The sequence below is a fragment of the Castor canadensis genome, chromosome 6 (genome assembly GCF_047511655.1).
Source record: "Castor canadensis chromosome 6, mCasCan1.hap1v2, whole genome shotgun sequence".
Taxonomy (NCBI): Eukaryota; Metazoa; Chordata; class Mammalia; order Rodentia; family Castoridae; genus Castor; species Castor canadensis.
In genome coordinates, this window is record NC_133391.1 from 116,613,920 (window position 1) to 116,638,333 (window position 24,414).

At 33.6% G+C, this 24,414-nt stretch overlaps 1 protein-coding gene across 3 annotated transcripts in view; it reads left to right on the forward strand.

Moving 5' to 3' along the window:
* Window positions 1-24,414, forward strand: part of Cert1 (ceramide transporter 1) — a 119,847-nt gene that overhangs the window by 81,260 nt on the left and 14,173 nt on the right. For 2 of the 3 annotated variants that reach the window (XM_074077274.1, XM_020185696.2), the window contains 6 exons: window positions 9,093-9,250; window positions 12,129-12,221; window positions 12,797-12,883; window positions 16,261-16,353; window positions 16,842-16,919; window positions 22,893-22,988. In XM_074077274.1, coding sequence (XP_073933375.1) covers window positions 9,093-9,250; window positions 12,129-12,221; window positions 12,797-12,883; window positions 16,261-16,353; window positions 16,842-16,919; window positions 22,893-22,988 — 605 coding nt within the window. The remainder of the gene's footprint in view (window positions 1-9,092; window positions 9,251-12,128; window positions 12,222-12,796; window positions 12,884-16,260; window positions 16,354-16,841; window positions 16,920-22,892; window positions 22,989-24,414) is intronic. The other variant, XM_020185697.2, reaches the window with a different exon arrangement.

Consider the following 24,414-nt stretch of genomic DNA (forward strand, 5'->3'; position numbering starts at 1 on the left):
CCCTCAGCTCTATAAAATATACAGAGTAATCCTAATTCAGTATTTTTTAAGCAGTAGCACTATTGGAATCCAAATTAAAATGTCTTCTAAGAAAAATCATGTAGGTAAAGTACACATTCCCATTTGTATAATAATGGCCAGACACTGTCTAACAAAGGCTTAGACCAGATTTTAGACCCTTTATTTCATCAGTATTGACAAAACAGTTTCTAGTACTGAACAGATCTTTTTCTTAGACAGAAACATGATTATGGAATTTGTTTTTAGTGTTTCTTTAGAATGTATTTCTCTGTGCTTCATGTACGTTTTTTCTCCACTGACAACTGATATTAAGAAATATTTAATGACTGTTATTAGAGGAAAATTCTTAAAATGGCTCCAGTTGCCCAGCATGATTATTTATACACCCCAACACAGAATGTTTCATTTTACGGTGGCTTATTGATTGTTACTCTATTTATAGTACCTAGAATGAATTCTGAATTACTCATTACTGTACAGTATATTCAGTACTTATTACATATTACTTAGAAAAACCTAGAGTGGATTTCCATTACTTTTTAAGGTACAAAAAAGCCTTTGTGAAAAATACTAATCTAATTGTGCTGAATTTTGCTAAAATTCTAAAAGAACGTGAAGTAAAATCTGTGATAGCATATTTTCAAGTTGTTTTTAAACTGCTTTATCCATGGAAATTTTTTTTCTATTTTAGAAATCACATTAGAATTTTCCATTATTGATACTAAATCTAAGGCTTCTCTCTGCTTCACCTTTTCCTTCTTTCCTCTCCTTGCTGCTTATTTTCATTATGGCCCTTTCCTATAACATGCTCCCCTACTACTCTTGCAAAAATATTAGCTTAATATATATTAATAAGTTGTCCTTATAATTTGGGACTAAAATGTTAAAACTCATCTAGTCATCCAGTACGTTTATGGAGTTAGAGAACTATTTGAGGAATGTTCTTCCAGTTACATTTTAATGTCACAAAGAATAATCTGCTTTAATAGGAAAAAGTACTTTGTGTGGATATTAGAAAACAATTATTGAAAGAAGTTTTAATGCTCTCAAGACTGATCCACCATCCCACATTTATTCAGCTGTCCCACCTATGTTCCTAAAAAGGAATGGAAGATTATTTCCTTTAAAACTTGAACTGGAGAGTTCTAGATTCAGAAATATTTGGCACACCAAAAAAATAGGTGTATCACGTTAGCAATAAAATGATTACAAAGGAATGTACATACTAATTATTGAGATTTTACTGCCTCCTTGTTTTACTTATCTCCACAATCTCTGTATCAAAGTCTAGGGCTAGCAGAATGGCTCAGGAGGTAGAACGCCTACCTAGCAAGCATGAAGCACTGAGTTCAAACCCCAGTACCACCAAAAAAAAAAAGTCTACATACTGAAAGTTATAGTCCCCATCTCGCTTCTCTTACCCTATTTTCAAAATATCCATCTGCTGGGCATGTATTAGAAAGCAGTTCTAGGGAAACTGAATGGCCACAGAGTAAAAACCTGTAAGTAAAGATTTTGGGGATACTGTCATGAAAAAGCAAATCACCCTTTGATGAAGTCCACTAAGAGTTAAAAGCCCTGCTAATGTATGCAGAGCTTTTGGCTCTTACTCATAAATGTGAACAGAAAGTCCGATCTCTAGGCATTTGAAGAGACTACAATATGAAAGATAGTGACTGAAACAAGCAAACTAGAAAAAGAAACTCAGACAATACAGGAAGGAAAAGAAAATTACTCTTAATTTCTTTAATAAGAAAATGAAAGGCATCCAAGTTTGAAACCATCTATAGGTTTGTAGATGCCTGCAAAAAACTGAAACTAGATCCATGTTTATCGCCCTGTACTAGTATCAACTCAAAATGAATCAAGGATCTTAATATCAGACCCAAAACTCTGAAGTTACTACAGGAAAGAGCAGGGAATACTCTGGAAGTAATAGGTATAGGCAAGGACTTCCTCAATAGAACCCCAGTAGCTCAGCATCTAAGAGAAAGGATGGACAAATGGGACTACATAAAATTAAAAAGCTCTGTACAACAAAAAAATGGTCTCTGAACTGAAGAGACCACCCACAGAGTGGGAGAAAACATTTACCAGCTATGCATCAGAGAAAAGACTGATACCAGAATATACAGGGAGCTCAAAAAACTAAACTCTCCCAAAATCAATGAACCAATAAAGAAATGGGCACTGAACTAAACAGAACTTTTTCAAAAGAAGAAATTCAAATGGCCAAAAAACACATGAAAAACTTACCATCTCTGGCCATAAAGGAAATGCAAGTCAAAACCACACTAAGATTCCACCTCACCCCTGTTAGAATAGCTATCATCAAAAACACCACCAACAACAAATGTTGGCGAGGATGTGGGGAAAAAGGAACCCTCATATGCTGCTGGGGGAAATGCAAGCTAGTGCAACCACTCTGGAAAACAATATGGAGGCTTCTTAAAAAAACTAAACATAGATCTGCCATATGATCCAGCAATCCCTCTCCTAGGGATGTACCCAAAGGAATGTGACTCAGGTTACTCCAGAGGCACCTGCACACCCATGTTTATTGCAGTGCTATTCACAATAGCCAAGTTATGGAAACAGCCAAGATGCCCCACTACTGACGAATGGATTAAGAAAATGTGGTATTTATACACAGTGGAATTTTACTCAGCCATGAAGAAGAATGAACTCTTTTCATTCACAAGTAAATGGATGGAACTGGAGAACATCATTCTGAGCGAGGTTAGCCAGGCTCAGAAGACCAAAAATCATATGTTCTCCCTCATATGTGGACTTTAAATCTAGGGCAAATACAGCAATGTGGTTGGACTTGGGTCACATGACAAGGGGAAAGCACATACAGGACGAATGGGGATAGGTAGGAAACCCAAAACTTGAAAGTGTTTGATGTGCCCAATGTAGAGGAGCTAATACAGTAACCTTAAGCAACAGAGGTCAATATGGGAAGGTGACCAGGAAGTAGTGAAGAGGTTGGGTAGAGATGAATCAATTCAGGTTGTAATACTCTTGTGCATGGAAGCAATGCTAGGAATCTCTCTGTATAGCTATCTTTACCTGAACTAGCAAAAACGCTTTGTCTTTCTTATTATTGCTTATGTCTTCTTTTCAACAAATTGGAGAAAAGGGCAGAACAGGTTCTGCCTGGAAGCGAGGTGGTTGGGGGTGGGGGCAGGGAGGAAGAAATGACCCAAACAATGTATGTACCTATGAATATATGAATAAAGAAAAAAAAGAAAATGAACGGAATCCGAATCTGAAACCATCTGTAGATGTCATGATCTTGAATAAAGAAAATTATAAAGAATCCATTAAAAACTACTAAAACTGTAAATTATTCAAGTGTGTATAAAACATCAATTACATTTTATATACTTGCAATGAATAACCTGAAAGTGATATCAAATAATTTCATTTATAATAACATTAAAATAATAAAATAATTAACACTTTAATAAGAATATAATAACAAAGGAACCACTAACCTAATATTTTGAAAACTATAAACATTATCAAAGGAATTAAATACCTAAATATATGAAAAGACATCCCACCCGTGTTTAACAATTCAGTACTTCCCAAAATGATGTACAGATTCAATGCAGTCCTTAAAGTTTTTTGAAGTAGGTTTTTTGAAGAAATTAACAAGCTGAATTCATATGTGCATGCAAAGGACTCAGAACCACAAAAGCAGTCTTAAAAACAAAAAACAAAATAATTTACAGCTTCCAGTTTCTTACTACAAAGCAACAGTAAGCAAGACAGTGTGTACTGTTGACATAAGTTTAAATTGCTTGAATAGAATTGAGAGTCCAGAAATAAACCCTCACATTTATAGTCAATTCAGCTTTCACAAGGGTGCTAGGTCAATTCAGTGGGTAAAAATCATCTTTCCACAAACGATCCTAGAGAAGCTATAAAAGAATGAAGTTGAACTCTTCATCATACCACATACGAAAGTTAACTCCAAGTGGATCTGAGAAAAACTCTTAGAAGAAATACAGAAGCTGGGTGTGTTGGTGCCCAGCTGTAATCCCAAAACGCTGGAGATAAGCAAGACAATTTTAAGTTTGAGGCCAGCCTGGACTGTAGAGTGAGACTCTTTCTCAAAACAAACAAACAAAAAAAAAACCTTCATGACATTAGGTTTGGCAAAGTCTTCTTAAGACAAGTGACAAAAAAAAAATGGATCAATTGACCTTTGTCAAAATTTAAAACCTTTGTGCTTCAAAGGCTACCATCAAAAAAGTGAAGAGGTAACTCATAAAATAGGAGAAACAGTTGCAAATCATATATCTTAATAATTAAGGGATTTGTATCTAAAGAATGTAAAGAACTCTTACAAATCAATAATAGATATATCAAGTTGAAAATGTCTGAAGGCATTTCTCCAGAAAAGAAACATAATTAGCCAAATAAGTACTTAAAAAGATCTCAAACATCACGAGCCATGAGGGAAATGCAGTGAAATAGCACCTCCTGTCTACCACAGTGACTTCAATCACAAACACATTCGGTAACAGTGTTGGCAAGGATTTAGAGAAATTGTAACCCTCCTACACACTTGGTAGAAATGTAAAATGATATCGCTGCTTTGGAAAACAGTCTGGCAGTTCCTCAGAAGGTCAAAGAATAATCACTTGAGCAGCAATTCTACTGCAACATGAATATAACATGCATAATAGGTATGTGTGTAGTAGGAGTGAAAACATGCATCCATATAAAACTTGTACATTACTGTTTTAGCAGCATTAGTCATGACAGCCAAAAAATAGAAATTTCCCAAATGTCCGTCCACTGATGAGTGGATAAAGAAAATGTAACATAGATATAGCTATATAGTGGAATATTATTGAGCATATAAAGTAATAAAATACTAATAACACATACTGTGTGACATGGATGAATCTTGAAAACATGCTAAGTAGAGCTCAGTCAAAAATGACCACTTTTTTATGCTTACTGATATGAATTGTCCAGAAGAGGCAAATTAATAGAGACAGAAAGGAGATTAGTGGTTGCCTAGGGCAGAGGGCTTTGGGAAAATTAGGAGTGATTGTTGGTGGATATGAGATTCAGGGGCATTTGATGAAAATGTCTTAAAATTGATTATGGTAATGATTATACAATTTTGAATATACTAAAATTATTGAGCTGAATGTATTATATGACTGAATTTTATGGTAAGGTAATCATATCTCAATAAAGCCTGTTTTTAAGGGCTGCAGCTGTATCTCAGTGTGGAAAGCACTTATCATGGATAAGGCCCCAGGTGATCTCTAGCTCAGCAACAAAGAAAGGGAGGGAGGGAAGGGAGAAGGAAGGAAAGTGTCTTAAAATTTAGATTTTTTTTGTATTTTAAATTTAAATTAAATCATTCTGAAGTCTGTTACAGTTGTCTGTTTGTACCTACCATGAAAAATATTCCCAAAATTCTTATTCTTTAAGCCCTTACTTTTTATAATTAAATTATATTAAATGTTGAAGATGGCTACCTTTGTAGATTGTCTTAATGTATTTTTCATTTGTCACATTTAACTACATTTCAGGCTTTTTTTGATCAATTTTCTAACATATCTATGCCTTATAAATAATTTATAATTTCATAATTTTGTAAATAATTTATTATTTTCATCCACCATTAAAATGATGGAGGTAAATATTGATTTATGAAATCAAAGTATGCTTTTAATGAAACTCACTGAGAAGAAATGTAATGTTAATGGAATATTCATTACTCATCAAGTGTTGACTATTATCCTGTCCATTCCCCCCACCAATTCCATGTGCACATACTGTATACTATCTGAACAAAGAATTCGGACCACAAATCATACTTAACCCTGCTTTATCTCACAGACTTCTCATATGAGAATATTTAAAATTCAGTTTTTAACTGTGGCTTATTTTGTTAGAATAATATCTAAAATAGGCCAGTAGTCCCAAAACAATTGATTGACTTTGGGCTATAGTCTTTAACCTTGTGTCCTCTTTGTCCTAGTAAACTGGTGAGGAGAATTTTTAAAAAGTTGCCATTCTGTGTGTTTGGGAATACTTTTCTACCAGTCTCTTTCTACCCCCTGCACCATACACACAATCATTTAGAACATTTAATGAGGAAATTTGAAAAACTCCTCACATGGAAACTATAGGACTCCCCCTATAATTTGTCCATCATCCAAAACAGTGCCAAGAGTGTTAATAAAATGTGTGGCTTCTAAGTCTTTCACCTTCTGTCTTCATTTGTTTTTATTTTTGGATTGTTGTTAGCTCACAGTGTCCTTGTGTTTTCCAAGTGTTAGTACTTTTGAAAGTGTTTTGAAGCCAGACAGGATGGCACATGTCTGTAATCCCAGCACTCAGAAGACTGAGGCAAGAGTTTGATGTTGAGTTTAAGGCCAACCTAGGCTACATAGCAAGACCCAAACTCAGAAAACAAGAGTTTTGAAGTGTGTATGGTCAGAGTTAAACTGAACTATAAATTTAAATGATAATTTTTGGAGCCTCCATACATAGAAATCTAGATGTGTAGATTATTTTCTTATTTCTACCCTTCATATGCATGATCATATATTTTCAGCTGTTTTACTGTAGTCTATCATTTTCCCAAGGTAAAATAAGGCATGTTACTGTGTTTAAGAACATTTTTTTCCCCTTGTCTTCCCCAGAAGCACTGAGTTGAATAAATAAGCTCATCCAAAAGAATCAAGTACTTTGGGATTTTGCTTAAATTTTCCAATCAATATTAAACGTAGTTGTACATTATATAGTACAAGAGACTTGGAGCAAAAATCAAAGTACCAATATTTAGAGGAGCCTAATGGATGACAAATTAAGATTAGGTTTTGTCTCTTCATGTCTTTCATTTCCTAATAGATGTAACATGATAAAGTCTATTTCAAAGGCCTTATTATGTGAGATCCTTATTCTCAAATGTGAAAAACTTAAAAATCTATTCCATTACCCCTGTATCATTTTGGAAAGAATTTGAGATGTCTATTTTTGGAAATAGTAAGTGCAACTAAAGAGGTACATTCCTATATTTCTAGAGCTTTTTTTTCCCCAAAGATTATTTCATGTTGCTTTTCATCTTCTACTGACTTTTCAGTATACAAATTAGCCAACATTTAGCATTTGAGGACCCGTTATTATAGTTACACACATTCTCTTACATAGATGTCTTTGAATTTCTAACTTGATAATTTGTAATAAAGCAATAATCTTGGCAAGAGTGGTAGAAAAAAAATGATAGAAAAGGGTTTTAGTCTTATAAAGAAAACCGGCTTTTTAAAAGCTTTAAAGTTTGGATATTTTCAGAAGCTATCAACACAAGATAGTTTATACTCTGTCACAGTCAAAAATTTTCTCATCCATTTTGTCATACCCCTCTCCCCAATTTCCAACTAACCGTAGATTTATTTTCTGTCACTGTAGATTAGTTTACATTTTCTAGAATTTAATACAAGTGGATTTATAGGGTATGAGGTTTTGTGGGAAGCTGGCTTTTTAAAATTATAAATTTATCATTGTATGTATCAGTATTGATTTCTTCTCATTTCTGAGTAGTGTTCTATTGATATCACAGTCTGTTTATCCATCCCTTGGTGGAAATTTGGGTTATTTACAGTTTGGAGTATTACAAATAAAGCTGCTGTGAACTTTCATATACAGCAAGCCTTTGCATGAGTATATGTTTTCTTTCTTTTGGCTAAATACTTGGGAGTAGAATGGCTTTGAGTCATATGGTAGATGTATGTTTTAACTTTAAAAAAACTTCCAGACTCTTTTTCAATAGCCATAAATAAGAGTCCAGTTTTCCACATCTCTACCAGCAGTTGGTATGGTCGGTCTTTTTAAATTTCAGACATTTTAGGGCTGAGAACATGTCTCAAGTGGTAGAGTACTTGCCTCGCAAATGCAAGATCCTAAGTTCAGACTCTAGTACTCCCCCCCAAAATTTTTTTCAGACACCTTGATATGCTGTGCTATCTCCTTGTGTTTTAAAATTGCATTTCCCTAGTAACTAATGATATTAAATATCTTTTCATATACTTATTTGCCATCTGTATCTCTTCTTTAAATTAATTTTTCTGTGTATGTAAGGGTAGGGGTGTGTGTGTGTGTGTGTGTGTGTGTGTTGCTGGGGGTAGAATTCAGGACTTTAAGCCTGCTAGGCAAGTGTTCTGCCACTGAACTACATCCCTATTCCCCAGCATTTTTTTTATTGGTGTTTATTTACTCAGTTTATTGCTGCATTTTGAGTTTACTTGGCATATTATGAACACAAAGGTTTAATTAATATATACCATGAAAAGATTTTTTTGCCAGTCTGTGGCTTATCCATTCATTTACTTAGCAACATCTTCAAGAGAAGAAATTTCAAATTTTGATGAAGTAATTTTCATCTTTTTTTTTTCTTTTACAGATTGTACTGTTGCTCTCGTATCTACACAGGTTTTTAAGTCAAAAGTGTAAACGATTTCATTTATAAGGGCTCTATTGGGATGATTTATTAGCTGTAGAATAAGATGATTATTCTCGTTTGTATCTCATGAGTTTTAAGATCTTTAATTCAAAGGCTAACCATAAAAGCTCTTTAATGTGTTCATTGGTCATAGAGTTAAATTTGATTGTTTATTTTTAATTTCTCTATTCACTTATTGTACCGTTTATCTTTAGATATTTTTTTAATTCTAGATTTCTTAAAATGTAAGGTAGTTCTTGCCCTAATTAGGTCCTGCTCTTTAAGCTGTCAGAGTGTTTTGTTAAAATATTACTCCTCCTACCACTTGATTCACTTGGGTGCAGCACAGCAAATAGGTTTCAGGAAATTCAAATCTAGAAAAAAAGGACTTAAGTTTGTGTGCTGCTGCCTCAAAGCTTTTCTCATAGAGCATGGATAGGACTTTCTTAAATGTTTTGGTCCACAGGAAAATAATTATAATCCAAAAACCTGTTCTGATTTGCTAGCTTTATAAACATTTTATAATCTTAAATTGTGATAAAGAATTATTTCTTCATTTGAGAAATTTTCAGTGAATAACTTTCTTTTTCAGTATTTCCACATGTAACACCAAAAGGAATTAATGGTATAGACTTTAAAGGGGAAGCAATAACTTTTAAAGCAACTACTGCTGGGATCCTTGCTACACTTTCTCATTGTATTGAACTAATGGTAAAACGGGAGGACAGCTGGCAAAAAAGGCTGGACAAGGTAAGACTAGTTTTCTTCCTTTTAAAAAAATCAGATTTTAAGTTTTACATGTTTATTGAACATTAAAAACAAACAAGTTCTTAGGAAAAGCCTACTTGGTTAATAGAATAACAGGTGGTAGTACTTCTCTGACACTTCATATGAACCTTAAGCTCATTTTCCTAACATGGTTCATCAGTGATTTATTCAGTTATATGCAATATACTTTCTTGATTCTATTTAATAAAAAATTGTGGTATTAGTCATGGTTTCATGGAAGTAATGATCCATTTAGCATTACTCACTTTCAGTTTGTGATGCATGAAACTGTATTTTAAGTTAGATGAACTAACTTAAATATCAATTTATAAAGTTAAACATTTACCTATTACCTTCATAGCCATGTATTTTTCCATCGTCATTCAGTATCATTTAACATACATTATGTTGTTTGAACATTTACCCTTTGTTCCCATTTTCCCACCTTTGTTTAATCAACAGTACTGATAATATCATTACAATATGAATCTCAAGCTTTTAGTGTGAAGTTTGGCTCACTGAATTTGCTTAGTATGAAAACTTCTGTTTATAGTTCAACTTTAGTAAAATAATAAAATCCTGGAACTGAAACATACCTTTTTAAATCTAGTTCTAGTCTAACACTATCATTTTATGGAAGAGAAGAGTTCATCTGGTTAAATATAACAGGGAGTACTTCTCTGACACTGTGGGAATCTTAAACTCATTTTCCTAACAAGATTCATTAGTGATTTATTCAATTATTATATAACATACTTTCTTAATTATACTTAATTTTTAAATTGTGATATTAGTAATGGGGGAACTGAGAGACTTGTCTAAAGGTGTTCAGTAACAGAATTAGAGGAATTTTTCTCTGTTCTGATTATATCACCATTGGATACTAGGTTAGGCATCAGTCAGAATCTTACCATTTTATCATTGAGTTTTATTGCTCACATTGTTTGAAGGTCTTTAAATTTGAGCAAGACACTAAGGAAAGCAGTGTCATATGATGTAATGACAGCATGGCCAAAGGACTTGAATAGCACTATATGTTTAAGAAGATTCCTATATTTTAGAAGAATTTTCAAGTGCAAGTGAGAGTAAGCCATATTAACTAACAATGTATACCCTTTATCTGCCAGGTGTATATGTTTCCAGATCCCCAGTGTATGCCCAAAATCACAGATAGTACCAAGCCCTATATATAATATAAGATTTTTCCTATACATTCATACCTGTGACAAAGTTTAATTTTTAAATTAGACACAGTAAGAGATTAACAGCAGTAACTTTTTATAAAACAGGGCAGTTATAGCAATGTACTCTAACAAAGTTATGTGAATGTACTCTCTCTCTCTCAAAATCTTACTGACTCACCCTTCCTATAGACTGTAAATAACTGAAGCTGTAGAAAATGAAACTGTAGGACTAGGTGCAATGGCTCATTTCTGTAATCCTAGCTACTCAGAAGGTAGAGATCAAGACGATCATGGTTTGAGGCCAGCCTAGGCAAAAAGTTAGCAAGATCCTCCATCTCAGTAAATAAGCCAGGCATGGTATATCTGTGATCCAGCTACACAAGAGGCCATAGGTCGGAGGACAGCTGTTCAGGCCACCAGACAAAAACACTAGACCACACTTGAAAAAGCAAAAAGGGTTGAGGGCATAGCTCATGTGGTACAGCACCTCTCTAGCAAGTGTAAGGCCCTAAGTTCAAACTCCTACCACCACCTCTCTAAGAACTTCCAAGTCTTGGTTTCTTGTTTTTTGTTTATATTGTTTTGGTTTTTTTTGTGGTGCTAGGACTCAAATCCATGGCCTTGCACCTGCTAAGAAAGTAGTCTGTCCTTGAGCTGCATCTATTGAGTGTGCAAATACTCATAAAGTTCCTGAGTACAGAAAGTTGTTTATCAATAAATATATCTTCTAGGTAATTGATAGAATTGGTAAAGAAAATACAATAACAACAATGTGGTTTCACTGATACCATTTCATTCCAAAAGTATTTTCTTGCCTTCTGTGAGCAGGAAATAGTCCCTCGAGGAGCTTAAAATCTAAGGAAGGCACTTAAATAGATGATAATAATAACAGCTATTTAATAGTAGGATTATTTACATTATATTTTTATGTAAATTTATAATGTCAGTTCAAGTATTCTTTCAGCTAATTGAAAATTAATATTATTTACTGGTGACTTTTATGGTTACCTGTAATAAAAATCCCTTCTTCTCTAGAAGTACAGTTAATTTTTAGCCAATCACATCCAAGGAGACAAAAATTCTAAGCTTAGACAATTTTAGTTAACCATGTTAATAGCAGAAAATCTGTTAATTGAAGATAAGTTTGCTTACCTTAATAGACTCAGAGTTACTAATTTCATGGGTTTTTTTTTTACTTTCTCCTAAGTCTGTTTAATATTGCTATGTTGTACATTTTTGTTTTAGTCTCTTTTTTTTTTTTCATTAAGAGACAGGATACATACAGTGAAATTTACCAAACTTAAGTATACCACTTAATATGTTTTTACATACCAGTATATCCCTGTAACCACACTCATCAGATAGATAACTTTTCTAGCACTCTAGACAATTCCTTCATTCTCCTTCTGATCGGTACCATACCACCACCCCAAGAGGTGACCATAGTTCTAGTTTATATAATCACAGGCCCATTTTCTTGACCATCATAAAAACATTTAAATACATAATATACCTATAAGATGATAGCTTCTGTGTAACATATAGCCTACAAAAAAGTGTTTTGGGGGGCAAAATAACACTATTTTACAGGAGTGATTTTTTTAGTTAAATTATAAAATTCATTTCATTATAATTAAATGCCTGCTTCAAATGAAAAGTTTCTCTGTCTCTCATAGGAAAATGAAAAGAGAAGAAGAATAGAGGAAGCATATAAGAATGCAATGACAGAACTTAAGAAAAAATCCCACTTTGGAGGACCAGATTATGAAGTATGACTTATATTTTGATCTTAGTAGAAAAAACACATGGGTTATATCTATCCCCAAAGTGATTTTGATTTAATACTTTATTTTTAAATAGTCTAAATATTATATAATTTGTTCCCCAATGTTAATATATATAAATGTCAATCTTTGTCTGAAATAGATACATTTCACTGCCTGCAAAATTTAATACAGGCTTTAAAGGCTCAGTTTTAGACCTGTTCACCTTATAGAACAAGTTTTTATCTCTCCTGTGTGGATGATTAATTTTAGTGTTACCTACTTACTCATTTTAAAGAACAAAAGCAACCTGTGAAGGAAAAAGCCGAGTATTTTGCTGACAAAAGATTTAGTCTATACTATACTGCAAGATCTAACCCATAGCAATACCTACTGTAGCATATGTTACTCATCTTGTTGGTGATATTACCTAGTGCACTGACTAGTTTAGTGTATTGAGTCAATTTTTAACTTTCCCCTAGAGTTAATAACAGGGTTATCAATATATTACATTTCCTTAAATCAACTGATTTGTTTGGTTTTGGTTTTGTTGTTGTTATTTTTCCTGTATGTTTAACTAGGAAGGCCCAAATAGTCTGATTAATGAAGAAGAATTCTTTGATGCTGTTGAAGCTGCTCTTGACAGACAAGATAAAATAGAAGAACAGGTATATCTTATTTAAAATTCTAAACTGAAATTCACTCCTGGATGTATGTTATTTCATATTGATAAATTTTGAAAGCTGTGAACAATAACATAAAAATTAACTATATAGGGTTTATAGAATGGCTGAAGTGCTAAAGCACCTGCCTAGCAAGTGGGAGGCCCTGAGTTCAAACCTCAGTATCACCAAAAAAAAAATGTACCTTGAATCATAAGTGAGAAGAATCTTTTAAGTTAGTTCCTCTACATATTAATTTCTAAGCAAAAAAAAAAAAAAAGACCAATATTTGTTCAAAGAAGTTTGCATAATTAGCATGGACTTAAATGGAAATGTTCTTCCTATTGCCCTTGAAGTATCAAACTTTAACTCTTCTTTAACCATCATAATAGTTGTATTTTAGTCTGGGTAAAAGGTTATCAAAAATTTAAGATTTTTTTTTCTGTTAGGACCATCCAATTTTTATTAATTTATTGCCTTTATTACCTTTACCTTCAGTTTTTTTCCTCACTTTTACTCTAATGTTTTGTAGTCATCATTGGATTCACAGCATTTATATACAGCTCCTTCTGTGGAAACTGAAGGAAGTATTTCTTAAATCTCTAAACTAGTTTCAAGGCAAAAATTCAGTCCCTTGCCTTCTGATTCTGTAGCAGTGCAGTTATCACATTTTACCACTAGATAGTGCTGGAGGATAGATTTTTTTACTCCCTCCTCCCCTCTCCTCCTCCTCCTCCTCAAGTTATACTATTTGAGGTAGAAATTGCCTGTTGGGCAAATATGAATGAACTGTGGCCATGAACTATCTTGGAAATAATCATTTGTATTTCAGTTTTATACTACAAATGAAATGTTCATTCCCTGTCATTACTAAGGCAATCATGGTTATTATGCCCATTTAAGAGTAAATCATCTGCAATAAATCACCTGTTTACTTCTAACTTATTTTTCTTTATATTTTTCTAAGGCAGTGATAAAAAAGTTCATGTCACAGTTTGTAAAGCTTATTGTTCATTTTTTTTTACTCAGAAGGTGCTCCTTGAAAGTGGGAATTTTCAGTTCCTGAATGGGCTATACTTTTGGAAGCCTAGAATATGATCTCAAGTAGCATCATTTCATTGTTTTCCAGAATGGGATGTTTTGTTTGGTAGGGACTGGCATTTGAGCTCAGGGGTTCACACTTGCAAAGCAGCACTCTACTGTTTGACCCACATCTCTAGTCCTAGAATATGTTTTAGGAAGAACAGTGAACTGTTGAGTCAAGACACCTTAGTTTTATTTTTAGTTTTATCACTAGCTTTTCTCTGGGCCTTGTTTTCGAAATCTCTGAAACAAGGAGCTTGACAGGATAATATAAAGCATCTCTTTTGGATTAGGGATGTTGTTGTTGCTAGAGCTTTCTCACCTAGCATTGTGAGGACCTGGGTTCCATCCTCAGCATGGGGGAGGTGGGTGATGCAAAATAAAACATCCCTTCTTCCTCTAAAATACTATTCTACAAATATCAGTATAGTGGTTAAATTGGGTTTAAGAGGGTCAACAATGAAAACTCTTACAAGCTTTTGGAAAAGACATTTTCATAAAACAATTTAATTTCAGTCTGTTAACACTCTGGCAACTGCTCTACAAAACAGTCATCATACAACCCCTGATTTTCCTTGTCTAATAACCGTACACATCAATATGACAAAAATAGTGACAGTATGTTAATGTTATAGAGTAGTAAACTTCAGTAGTCCATAAAATCAGTTCTACAGGTTCTGATCAGCAATAAAGCCACTGCATATCTGTTGTCCAAATGACACTCATATCACATTTTTAATTTATATAATTTGCAAACATACAGAAAGATGTATGCAATAAATTGGTGAATGAGAAATGAGATATTAGCAGTTGTATTCAGACAGTGTTGAGTAGAAATTACCCGTTGTCTTCTGTATAGTTAGAAGATGACCACACATAACACAGCAGTTTTTTTTATTACTGTTTTATTATTCATATGTGCATACAAGGCTTGGGTCATTTCTCCCCCCTGCCCCCACCCCCTCCCTTACCACCCACTCCGCCCCCTCCCTCTACCCTCCACCCCCTCAATACCCGGCAGAAACTATTTTGCCCTTATCTCTAATTTTGTTGAAGAGAGAGTATAAGCAATAATAGGAAGGAACAAGGGTTTTTGCTGGTTGAGATAAGGATAGCTATACAGGGAGTTGACTCATTAATTTCCTGTGCGTGTGTGTTACCTTCTAGGTTAATTCTTTTTGATTTAACCTTTTCTCTAGTTCCTGGTCCCCTTTTCCTATTGGCCTCAGTTGCTTTTAAGGTATCTGCTTTAGTTTCTCTGTGTTAAGGACAACAAATGCTAGCTAATTTTTTTAGGTGTCTTACCTATCCTCACCGTTCCCTTGTGTGCTCTCGCTTTTATCATGTGCTCATAGTCCAATCCCCTTGTTGTGTTTGCCTTTGATCTAATGTCCACATATGAGGGAGAACATACAATTTTTGGTCTTTTGGGCCAGGCTAACCTCACTCAGAATTATGTTCTCCAATTCCATCCATTTACCAGCAAATGATAACATTTCGTTCTTCATGGCTGCATAAAATTCCATTGTGTATAGATACCACATTTTCTTAATCCATTTGTCAGTCGTGGGGCATCTTGGCTGTTTCCATAACTTGGCTATTGTGAATAGTGCTGCAATAAACATGGGTGTACAGGTGCCTCTGGAGTAACCTGTGTCACAGTCTTTTGGATATATCCCCAAGAACATAGCATTTTTTGATACATTATTTTTAGTTAGATAATTGTTGAATAAATGAGAAGAAACTAGACAAGCTGAAGAGGAGAATGGGGGTCAATGTCAGGTTAACAGGAGTTAGATGAGATAAAGGCTCAATACCATGGAAAAGAGGCAGTGACACATACATGATATGATTTTAAGAACATATCTGAAAGAAATAATGTGGTTCTAATGACACATAAACTTGTGGGTAAGACCTGCAGACCCTTGATGTAATAAAATGATTGGAATGATCTGGCCAGAGTTTAAACAGAAGAAAGCTGGCAGCAGTGTTAAGATTGACTCATGATAAGTGGTGCTATGCAGGTAGTGAGCGAAAGGGTTTGACTAGGAGCAAAAGTCAAAGAACTTACCCTAATCTAATATAGTATCTACAGAATCTGAAAGAAGAAACTGAATTGGGATATTTGAGGTGTCAGGATAAGCAAGGCTTCTATCTGGAATAGTTTCATAATTCAAATATTTAGAGATACTAAAGTGTTTACTAATTAAATGTTGGTAGTTAAGGTTACAGTATCCATTCTTGAGTTTCAAGATACACTTTAAAATCATTTCATCTTAACAATATCTGACTTTTTTTAGTCACAGAGTGAAAAAGTCCGGTTACATTGGCCTACATCCTTGCCATCTGGAGATGCCTTTTCTTCTGTGGGGACTCATAGATTTGTCCAAAAGGTAAGCTAGTGTCAGAGTTTACTACAAGTATACCTGTATTCTTCACTGTTGGTAGAGCTATCCTGTAGTGTAAATTTTCTTACTTTTCATGAATTTAGGTAGTGAGGGTTTTTTTAATGTGGTATTCCATATATATTCTTCAAAACAGTTCATAAATCTTGTCTGAACATAATGTTCTCTTTTATTTAAGGGCAAAATGGGCAGGGGGCTTCTATTCCAAAATAGCTAACCAGAATAACCAGTTACATTAAATGCTTTCTTTTGGGTTAAGTGGTGTTATTTTATATTATTAGAAGCACTACATACTTGTTGGAATGATTTCGGAGCATAATACATAATAGGTGCATGAAGTCAGCACTTGCTGCTGTGCTTGTTTCATATAGTGCTTTGTTTTCTCTTTCTTTATCTTGTGTTTGGAAGTTGGTACTGAATGCTCTGTTGTGCCTTTGTTCTGATTACTTGGTTTTTTCTTTGTCTGTCTCTGGTAGCCCTATAGTCGCTCTTCCTCCATGTCTTCCATTGATCTAGTCAGTGCCTCTGATGATGTTCACAGATTCAGCTCCCAGGTACTGTATGAATGTATAGAGTGGACTTCAGTCTTTTGTGCTATATTTCAGCCTGCTTGCCCAGTTCTTAGAAATTTTTTGGTCAGGCTACTTGCTTGGGTTTGAATTTTAAATAGTAACAATTAGCATTACAAAATGCCTTCTTTATTTACTAATTAGTTCCTTTATAAGGCTTGCATGTGCCCTTCATTTTGTAGCCTGTACTGTGTGTGAATAGCTTGGAATTTTTATAGGAGGTACTCAAGAAAAATTTTCAAACTGAATTGAAACAAATAGAAGTTCCCTGGATTTTATATATCATATAATATCCATCTCTTTCTTCAGACAGGATTCACCAGCGCTTTCATGGACATGACCCACAGGATATTACAACATAAAACTAGATTTACCAGTCTCACTTTGTATCTAATTTTAAATGTCTTAGTTATGTTCAGCTAGGAAATAACTTTTTAAATAATATCTCATTACCATTATAATACTAAGCTCCATTAAGCAGACTATATTTTATTTCTGCAGCTTGCCTGTGAATATTATTATATTCCTGTTTATATGCCAAATCTGTGGGAATTGACTTTAAATTTATTTAGCATCACTAAGGTTTTAGGAACTTAAAACACGAAGCTGGATGTATACTCTTCATCCTCAAAATAATATCAGATTACCAGATCAGGAATTTTTTTAGTGTCAACATTAGGGTTTTTTTTGTTGTTGCTGTTATTTTTTTTTCTTGTTTCTTTTTTGTGTTGCTGAGAATCAAACCCTTCTTGTGCATGTTAAACAAGCTCTCCACCACTGAGCTACATCCCTAGGCCTTTTTAAAAAAAACAAACAATCAAAAAAAAGTTTTTTAATCTTAATCTTCAAACCCTTGCCAGTTAGTTTTGTATTTTTATGGTGACTGCATTTTTTTTTTTATACTGTATTGTGTTATGTCAAGAACCTGAGCTATGTAGTCAAAATGACCCAGTTTAAATCCTGGTTAGCTGCATCATCTTGGGCAAGTTTTCTAACCTCTGTGTTTCATTTTTTGTGATTTGGCTAGACCCTGGAACATAGTAAGTGCTCAACAAGTGTAGCTTTATTGTCATTATAATACAATTTCTTTGAGCTGATCAGTTATGTAAATCATTCCTTTACCAGAGTATTCCAATAGAAGTTTTAAAGGTCAATTTAAAGTTATCTCTTATTTTACATACACAAATTTACATTTGCCGCTTAAAAAAGCAAATGCGTTGAATATCATTGAGAAAATGGTTTAGTAACTCTTAATCAGAAATCACCCATAACCAAATATACTGCAGTGTTTCTTATTTCCTCATCCATTCATGCATGCCTTTTTAAAAATGGCTCATCATTTTCACAATGAATCAAAACTGAATAATACAAAAGGACTTTGGTTTATTCTGCTAAGCCCCACCTTTCATTAAAATAATATTGTCATAGAATAACTAAGACCAATCAGTACTGGTCACCATTTTCCCTTGAAATATAGGAGCACATGGACTATACATGAAAGAAAATATAATGAGAGTAAGGGAGAAGTGTAAGCCAGTGCTAAAAGATGCCTAAGAACTGGAGCTTTAGAACTCAGACCCTTGCTCTAGGTGTCAAGCCATAGAACAGCTTTAAAGCCTTTAAGTTCTCTATCACAGAAAATCAGGTGCCCATGTCTTTATAAGACTGTGCCAAATTACAGCTTGCTTCTTTACATAACATTTTGTGTAACTTGTATATATAAATTGAGAGAAAATAATTTTACTAGATTTTTTTTTCTAATATATGGTGCTTATAATTGATCAAGTCCTGTTCTAACTTTTCATTATTATACTGCTTTATATGCCAAAAGAGGTAAAAGTGAAGCAAATAGTATTGAACTCTAAGTATTTATTGTCCTTTCTATAAAGCAAGGACATTAGCAGTCTCAGGCTCTGACAGTTAACTGTTGACTGAATTGTACCTCATGTTCAGCATCACCCTTTGAATAAATAATTCTAAGTTGATAAGAATGCTTATTTCGGAGGAAACTGTGCTGCCTTGTCTCTCTTCTCAGAGGATCTGACAAATTGATTCTGTATAGTCACACCCAAGTGTAGCATTTTTATCTAGGCCTAGAATTATATATTAACTGAGAAACAGTGTTATCTGGGATGCAACCTTCTCTTCCACCTCACATCTAAATCATTCAATATGATGTTATTTGGAGAAGCTACTAATTGGGATTTTTCTAATATTGTTAGCACAAAAATTCAAAAGGAAAGTTGCCCTTTAATGGTACAATCAAAAGTCTAAAAGGTCTCAATTCTCTTTCTCTTACTCATGTAAAAGGAACACAATTATGTTTATTGTTATACAGTTAGGAAGCCATAGAGGGACTTACTGGATAAAATAATGTTAATGACAAATTAATAGTGTACTGTTAACCCAAAAGAAAAATGCCCAAAGATGTGAATAGTCAGTTGACTGAAGAAATATGCCTGTACTAAGAAGTAAAAATGCCTGTAGTCTATCAAATGGGCAAAAATTAGCTAATATTTAGTCAGTGTAGGAAAAAAAATGCTAGTATAAGCTGGTGTAACTTTTCTAATTAACAGTTTAGCAATAAGAATAAAAACAACTTGTTTTTTCCAACAATTCCACTTCTAGGAATATTTTCTAGAGAAATAATTGGATAAGTGTACAAAGTTGTATTATAAGGACACTGTATGTGCAAAGAAGTTAATTAACTGTAATAGAAAAACTGAAAATAAATGAAAACAAAAATATTTCATATTAGGTGAGTAGGTAAATCAAGCATAGGTGTCCATAAATACACAAAAAGATACCTAGATTTACTGGTGGGAAAATGAACCTAAAAGTAAGTTAAAATTCTAGACCTAGAATTAATATCAGCCAAGAAACAGTGTTATCTGGGAAACTCGTCCAATTCAACATGATGTGAAATTACACTAGTGACTAAATTAAGTTTGATGCATTTTACAGTCTCACATCCTGAAGAGACTTATGTATCAAGAGAAATAAGAGAAATAAGAAATAATGTTATTTATTGACATTAAAAACACGTACTGTCCCTCTTACCTTAAATGTATTTTTATCCATTTTTCATAGTTTATTGGTACATTGTGTGGGTTCATTTTTAGTTCTTAGTCCAGAAAAATCAAGGTCATGATTTCTGAAATTATGCTTACCCTAATTAAAACTTGAGAACACTGTTCATCTGCTTTAGTGATTTTGTTTTGATTTTTTTAAGTGCTAAGTATTTGTTACTAGTAACAATATTTCCTGAAATACCAATTTTGAGCCTAATAAAATGGCTTTGGCTTATGTTAATTCTTGTCATCAAACTTAATGGCCCCTTATTTACCACATCGTTTTATCATACCTACACAGTAAACTGAGCAGATAATTAAATTCCAAAGTATCAGAGATGGTTACAGGTGCTTCTTAGTAATATTAGCTACTTTATATCTATTGCAGTGAATATAAAATCCACTGTACTTGTAATCTCCTTTTCTCTTAACCTCAATGTTATTAAGTCAAGGAAGATAACAATGAATGAAAATCCCATGATGAGAGAATTGCAATATTTTATTTAGTTCCTTTAATTTCCTAGGAGCACAGCACTGGATACATATTTTATCTTTATTGAACTTTTCAAGCCCTCTTTAGTTCAAGAATTAAAACAAAAAAACTTCTAAACTACTTTTTCCATGGATATAACAGCAGTAACTGTTACAGGAATACCATTTTTTAAATCTATCCAGAAAGTCAATGTTGAACATGCTTTTTCTGTACATTGTTAAATCTGTGTTACCTGTTACCAGTTTGTATTTATGGGATCTGGTTTCATTCCCACCAAAATACAAATTAAAAAATACCATATTTCATAAACATTTGAAATAACCTAGTTCAGGAATAATCTCCCAAATAAAAATAGAGTTACCTACATAGTTTATGACAAAAGAAGGTAAAAATCTTTTAAACTGTACTCTTAGGTTTAACAATAAAATTTTCTTCACATTCTTCCATAACTGGTAAGCTACTTAAAGTAGGATTTATTTCTGGGAAGCATTTATTGCTACCTCTTATCTCATAGTAAACACATGTGTTCTAAACTCCTAGTTTCTCACCTAAACCATATACTCAAATCTAAAGGTTTTTAAGATCTTTCAGGGTCTAAAGGAGGTAAAGATTTCTTCCAATCACAATTAACAAGCAAATGAATCAAGACATTTTATTTTACTTTATTTAATTTTATTTTTTATGCATACCAAGTTAGAACTTTTCTTATCCTTCTTTTTAAAACTAGATACATTTATATTACTTGTAACTTGGAATACTGCATTAATCCCCCTTGCCCTCAAAGCAGATTTCAAAGTTTACAGGCACACAGTTTTCTATAGGTGGCACCTGCAATTATGTTTTCTAATTAAGGCTTTGTAAAATTATAGAATAAACTATTAGTTTCTCTGAGCTCTGAAACTTGTCACATTGTCTTCAGAATTAGGAATAAAGGGATAAAATATACTGGTGTTTATTTATTACAAAAATAGATAATAGACTCTCAGCATTAACTTTTTAATCAAAAAGTTGCCAAATCAGGAGATGCTTAAAACTGTACCTGCTTCCGTAACCAAAAATGCATTCTGAGATCCAGAAAATAGGATGTAGCAGAAGTATGCATCACTATAACATATTGATAACATCCTTTAAGTACAGAAAAATTAACGTGATCAGGGCTAATAATTTTAAGAGTTTGTGCTTCAAACTCATGAATATATTTATTTCAAATATGTTTAAACTAGATGCTTGTTAGTATAAATTCTAATGAACACAATAGACTTTATTTGAAATAGGTAAACTTAGGAATAGATTTTTTAATATAAGTACAATATACATATATTCCAGTTCTTTGCTGCCCTCTGTAATGTACATATTACTAAAATTATTTGCTGGCATAATCTTTTTATTATTTCTATTTAAAAGCATTCCAAACTAGGAGACTTCACAAAGAAAACTTCATGACAATATACCAATAAATGTGATTTAGAACTCTGGGAATGTGAAATATGTGTTCAGTTTTCTTGCTTACTTAAGATGTGTAAGAGAATATAAACAAAAAATGAAAACAAACAAAAGAAAGATGGGCAATTTGTGATAATGAAAAGCTGAAATTACATTTAAATTTCAGTAAAAGAAATTTAATGGGACTGGTGACTTTGCTCAATGGGTAGAGTGTTTGCCTACTATGTGCAAGGCCGAGGGTTCAACCACCAGTATCACAAAAGAAAAAGAAAAAAAAAAAAAGATGAAGAAGAGAAAAAAAGGAAAGTTAAAAAAAACAAAAATTTTTTGGTTTGGACATTTTGAAAGAATGAACTAAAAAGTGATTATGGGTAAATGATAGCATATATGTATTAGCATTATCCATAAAAGTATTTAAAACAATGAAATTGGAATCAAGTAGAAGGAAGTTTGTTTTAAGTTGTTTTATACTCATGATAAAAGTGGGTATGGTGGAATAAAGGAAGATTTTTCACCTTAGGAGGGAAATCTTTGATAACAACAAGCTTTCCATTATCTCTATATAGTCGTAAATTTAGGAACACTGGACTAGATTATTTCTTTTTGGCCATTTTACCCTTAGTATTCTGATTTTATGCTTTAAGACATCATCTCTGTATTTTATAATAAAGAATGCAATATTTCATTTTTCCAGAAAAATGATTATTTAATCATTTCACTCACAGTAGATCTATCTGTGATACTTTAGTGAAGCATCTTCCTTCCCTGCATTTCTCCCTCCTACCATTAACCCGGACATCTGGAATGTGATCTAAACTCTTCAACACTGTCTAAAACCTACTAACTAACTTCAGCTTTCTAAGAGCACCATTTACTGAGTACCATTCTGTTTTACAGATTATGACATAGCTATTGGGTATGGAGTCTCATGGATTTATTTTTCTTTTCAAGGTTGAAGAGATGATGCAAAACCATATGACGTATTCATTACAGGATGTAGGCGGAGATGCCAATTGGCAATTAGTTGTAGAAGAAGGAGAAATGAAGGTAATTCCCACTGAAATGTTGCAGGTTGCAAATGCAGCTTTGTTACTATTGATATAAGGATCACTTTAAAATAATGTATTACATTTGATCAAAGAAACACGAGATGCCGAGAAATAAAATGTCTTTGCTTTCCTGGTTTCACTTTCACAAATTTTTTTATGATCATAATATAAATCTATAAACAAAATGTTCCATTTTTCCTAGGCCATGGAGAAAGTAAAATTGGGGTTTAGATCACAGGGCTGGCAGAATAGTCCAAGTGGTAGAGCTCTGGCAAGCAGGTGAGGCCCTGAGCCTGCAAGCCTGCAAGCATGAGGCCCTAAGTTCAAACCCCAGTACTGCCAGAAAAAAAAAAGATCGCAGTCAGCTAATGACCCTCTATTTGGATGTTTCTTTTTTTTCTTATACTTTATGATACTAAATGTTTTGCCCAGGTGTCACTTTGTCTCCCTTTTTGATTTATTCCTCACTTCCCTTCCTTTTTCTCGATGTACCTGGTTTCTCTTTTTTAAGAAAACTATTTGGACATTGGTCAGCTAATCTTGTTTGCATCCCTAAACACAAAATACAGATTATGAACAAAAAGTGGAGGTAGGGAGATAGATTGAAAAACAGCTGCAGCAGCATTGAATTTTGGATTATTTCTCATGCTCAAACACTATACTAAAGATACAGAGATACCTGATCAGATTCCCTCTATGCCAAAGTTATAGTTGGGGAAAGAAGATACTGCAGTTTTGTTTTGTTTTTCTTGGTGGTACTGGGGTTTGAACTCAGGGCATCATGCTTGCTAGGCAAGTGCTGTACTGCTTGAGCCACTCTGTCAGCTCTGTTTTGTGCTAGATATTTTCAAAATAGAGTCTTGAGAACTGTTCGCCTGGGCTGGCTTGGAATCTTTATCCTCCTGATCTCTGCCTCCTGCGTAGCTAGGATTGTAGATGTGAGCCACTGACACTCAACTAGGATATTGACACTTAAGAAACATCCATCTGTTAATGTATTGATAATAAGTGGTAAAGAAAATGAGAAAAGTAAAAGTGCTGTGATTTGAAATGATTAGATTGTTTTATGGTAAGGAGAAGCATTTGAGCTATATCTGGAAATGAAAATAAGGTCATGATAAGGGTGAGGTTGAGGGGATTTTAGGCAAGAAATCATAGCAAAAAATCAAAAGCAAATTTTGTATGCAAGATTTTTGCACAGACAGCCAGGCATGATGACATAAACCTTCCTACATGCAAGAGGCTGAGGCAGGAAGATCACAAGTTTGAGGCTAGTGTAGGCTACACAGCAAGACCCTGTCTCAAAAAAACAAAAATATTTTTGCATAGATTGTTTAGCAGAATTCCTCCCCTTAGATAGGGAGCAAATGAAGAAATAAGAGTAGGCAGACAAATGAGATACCAAAATGTTAGCTAGAACTCTG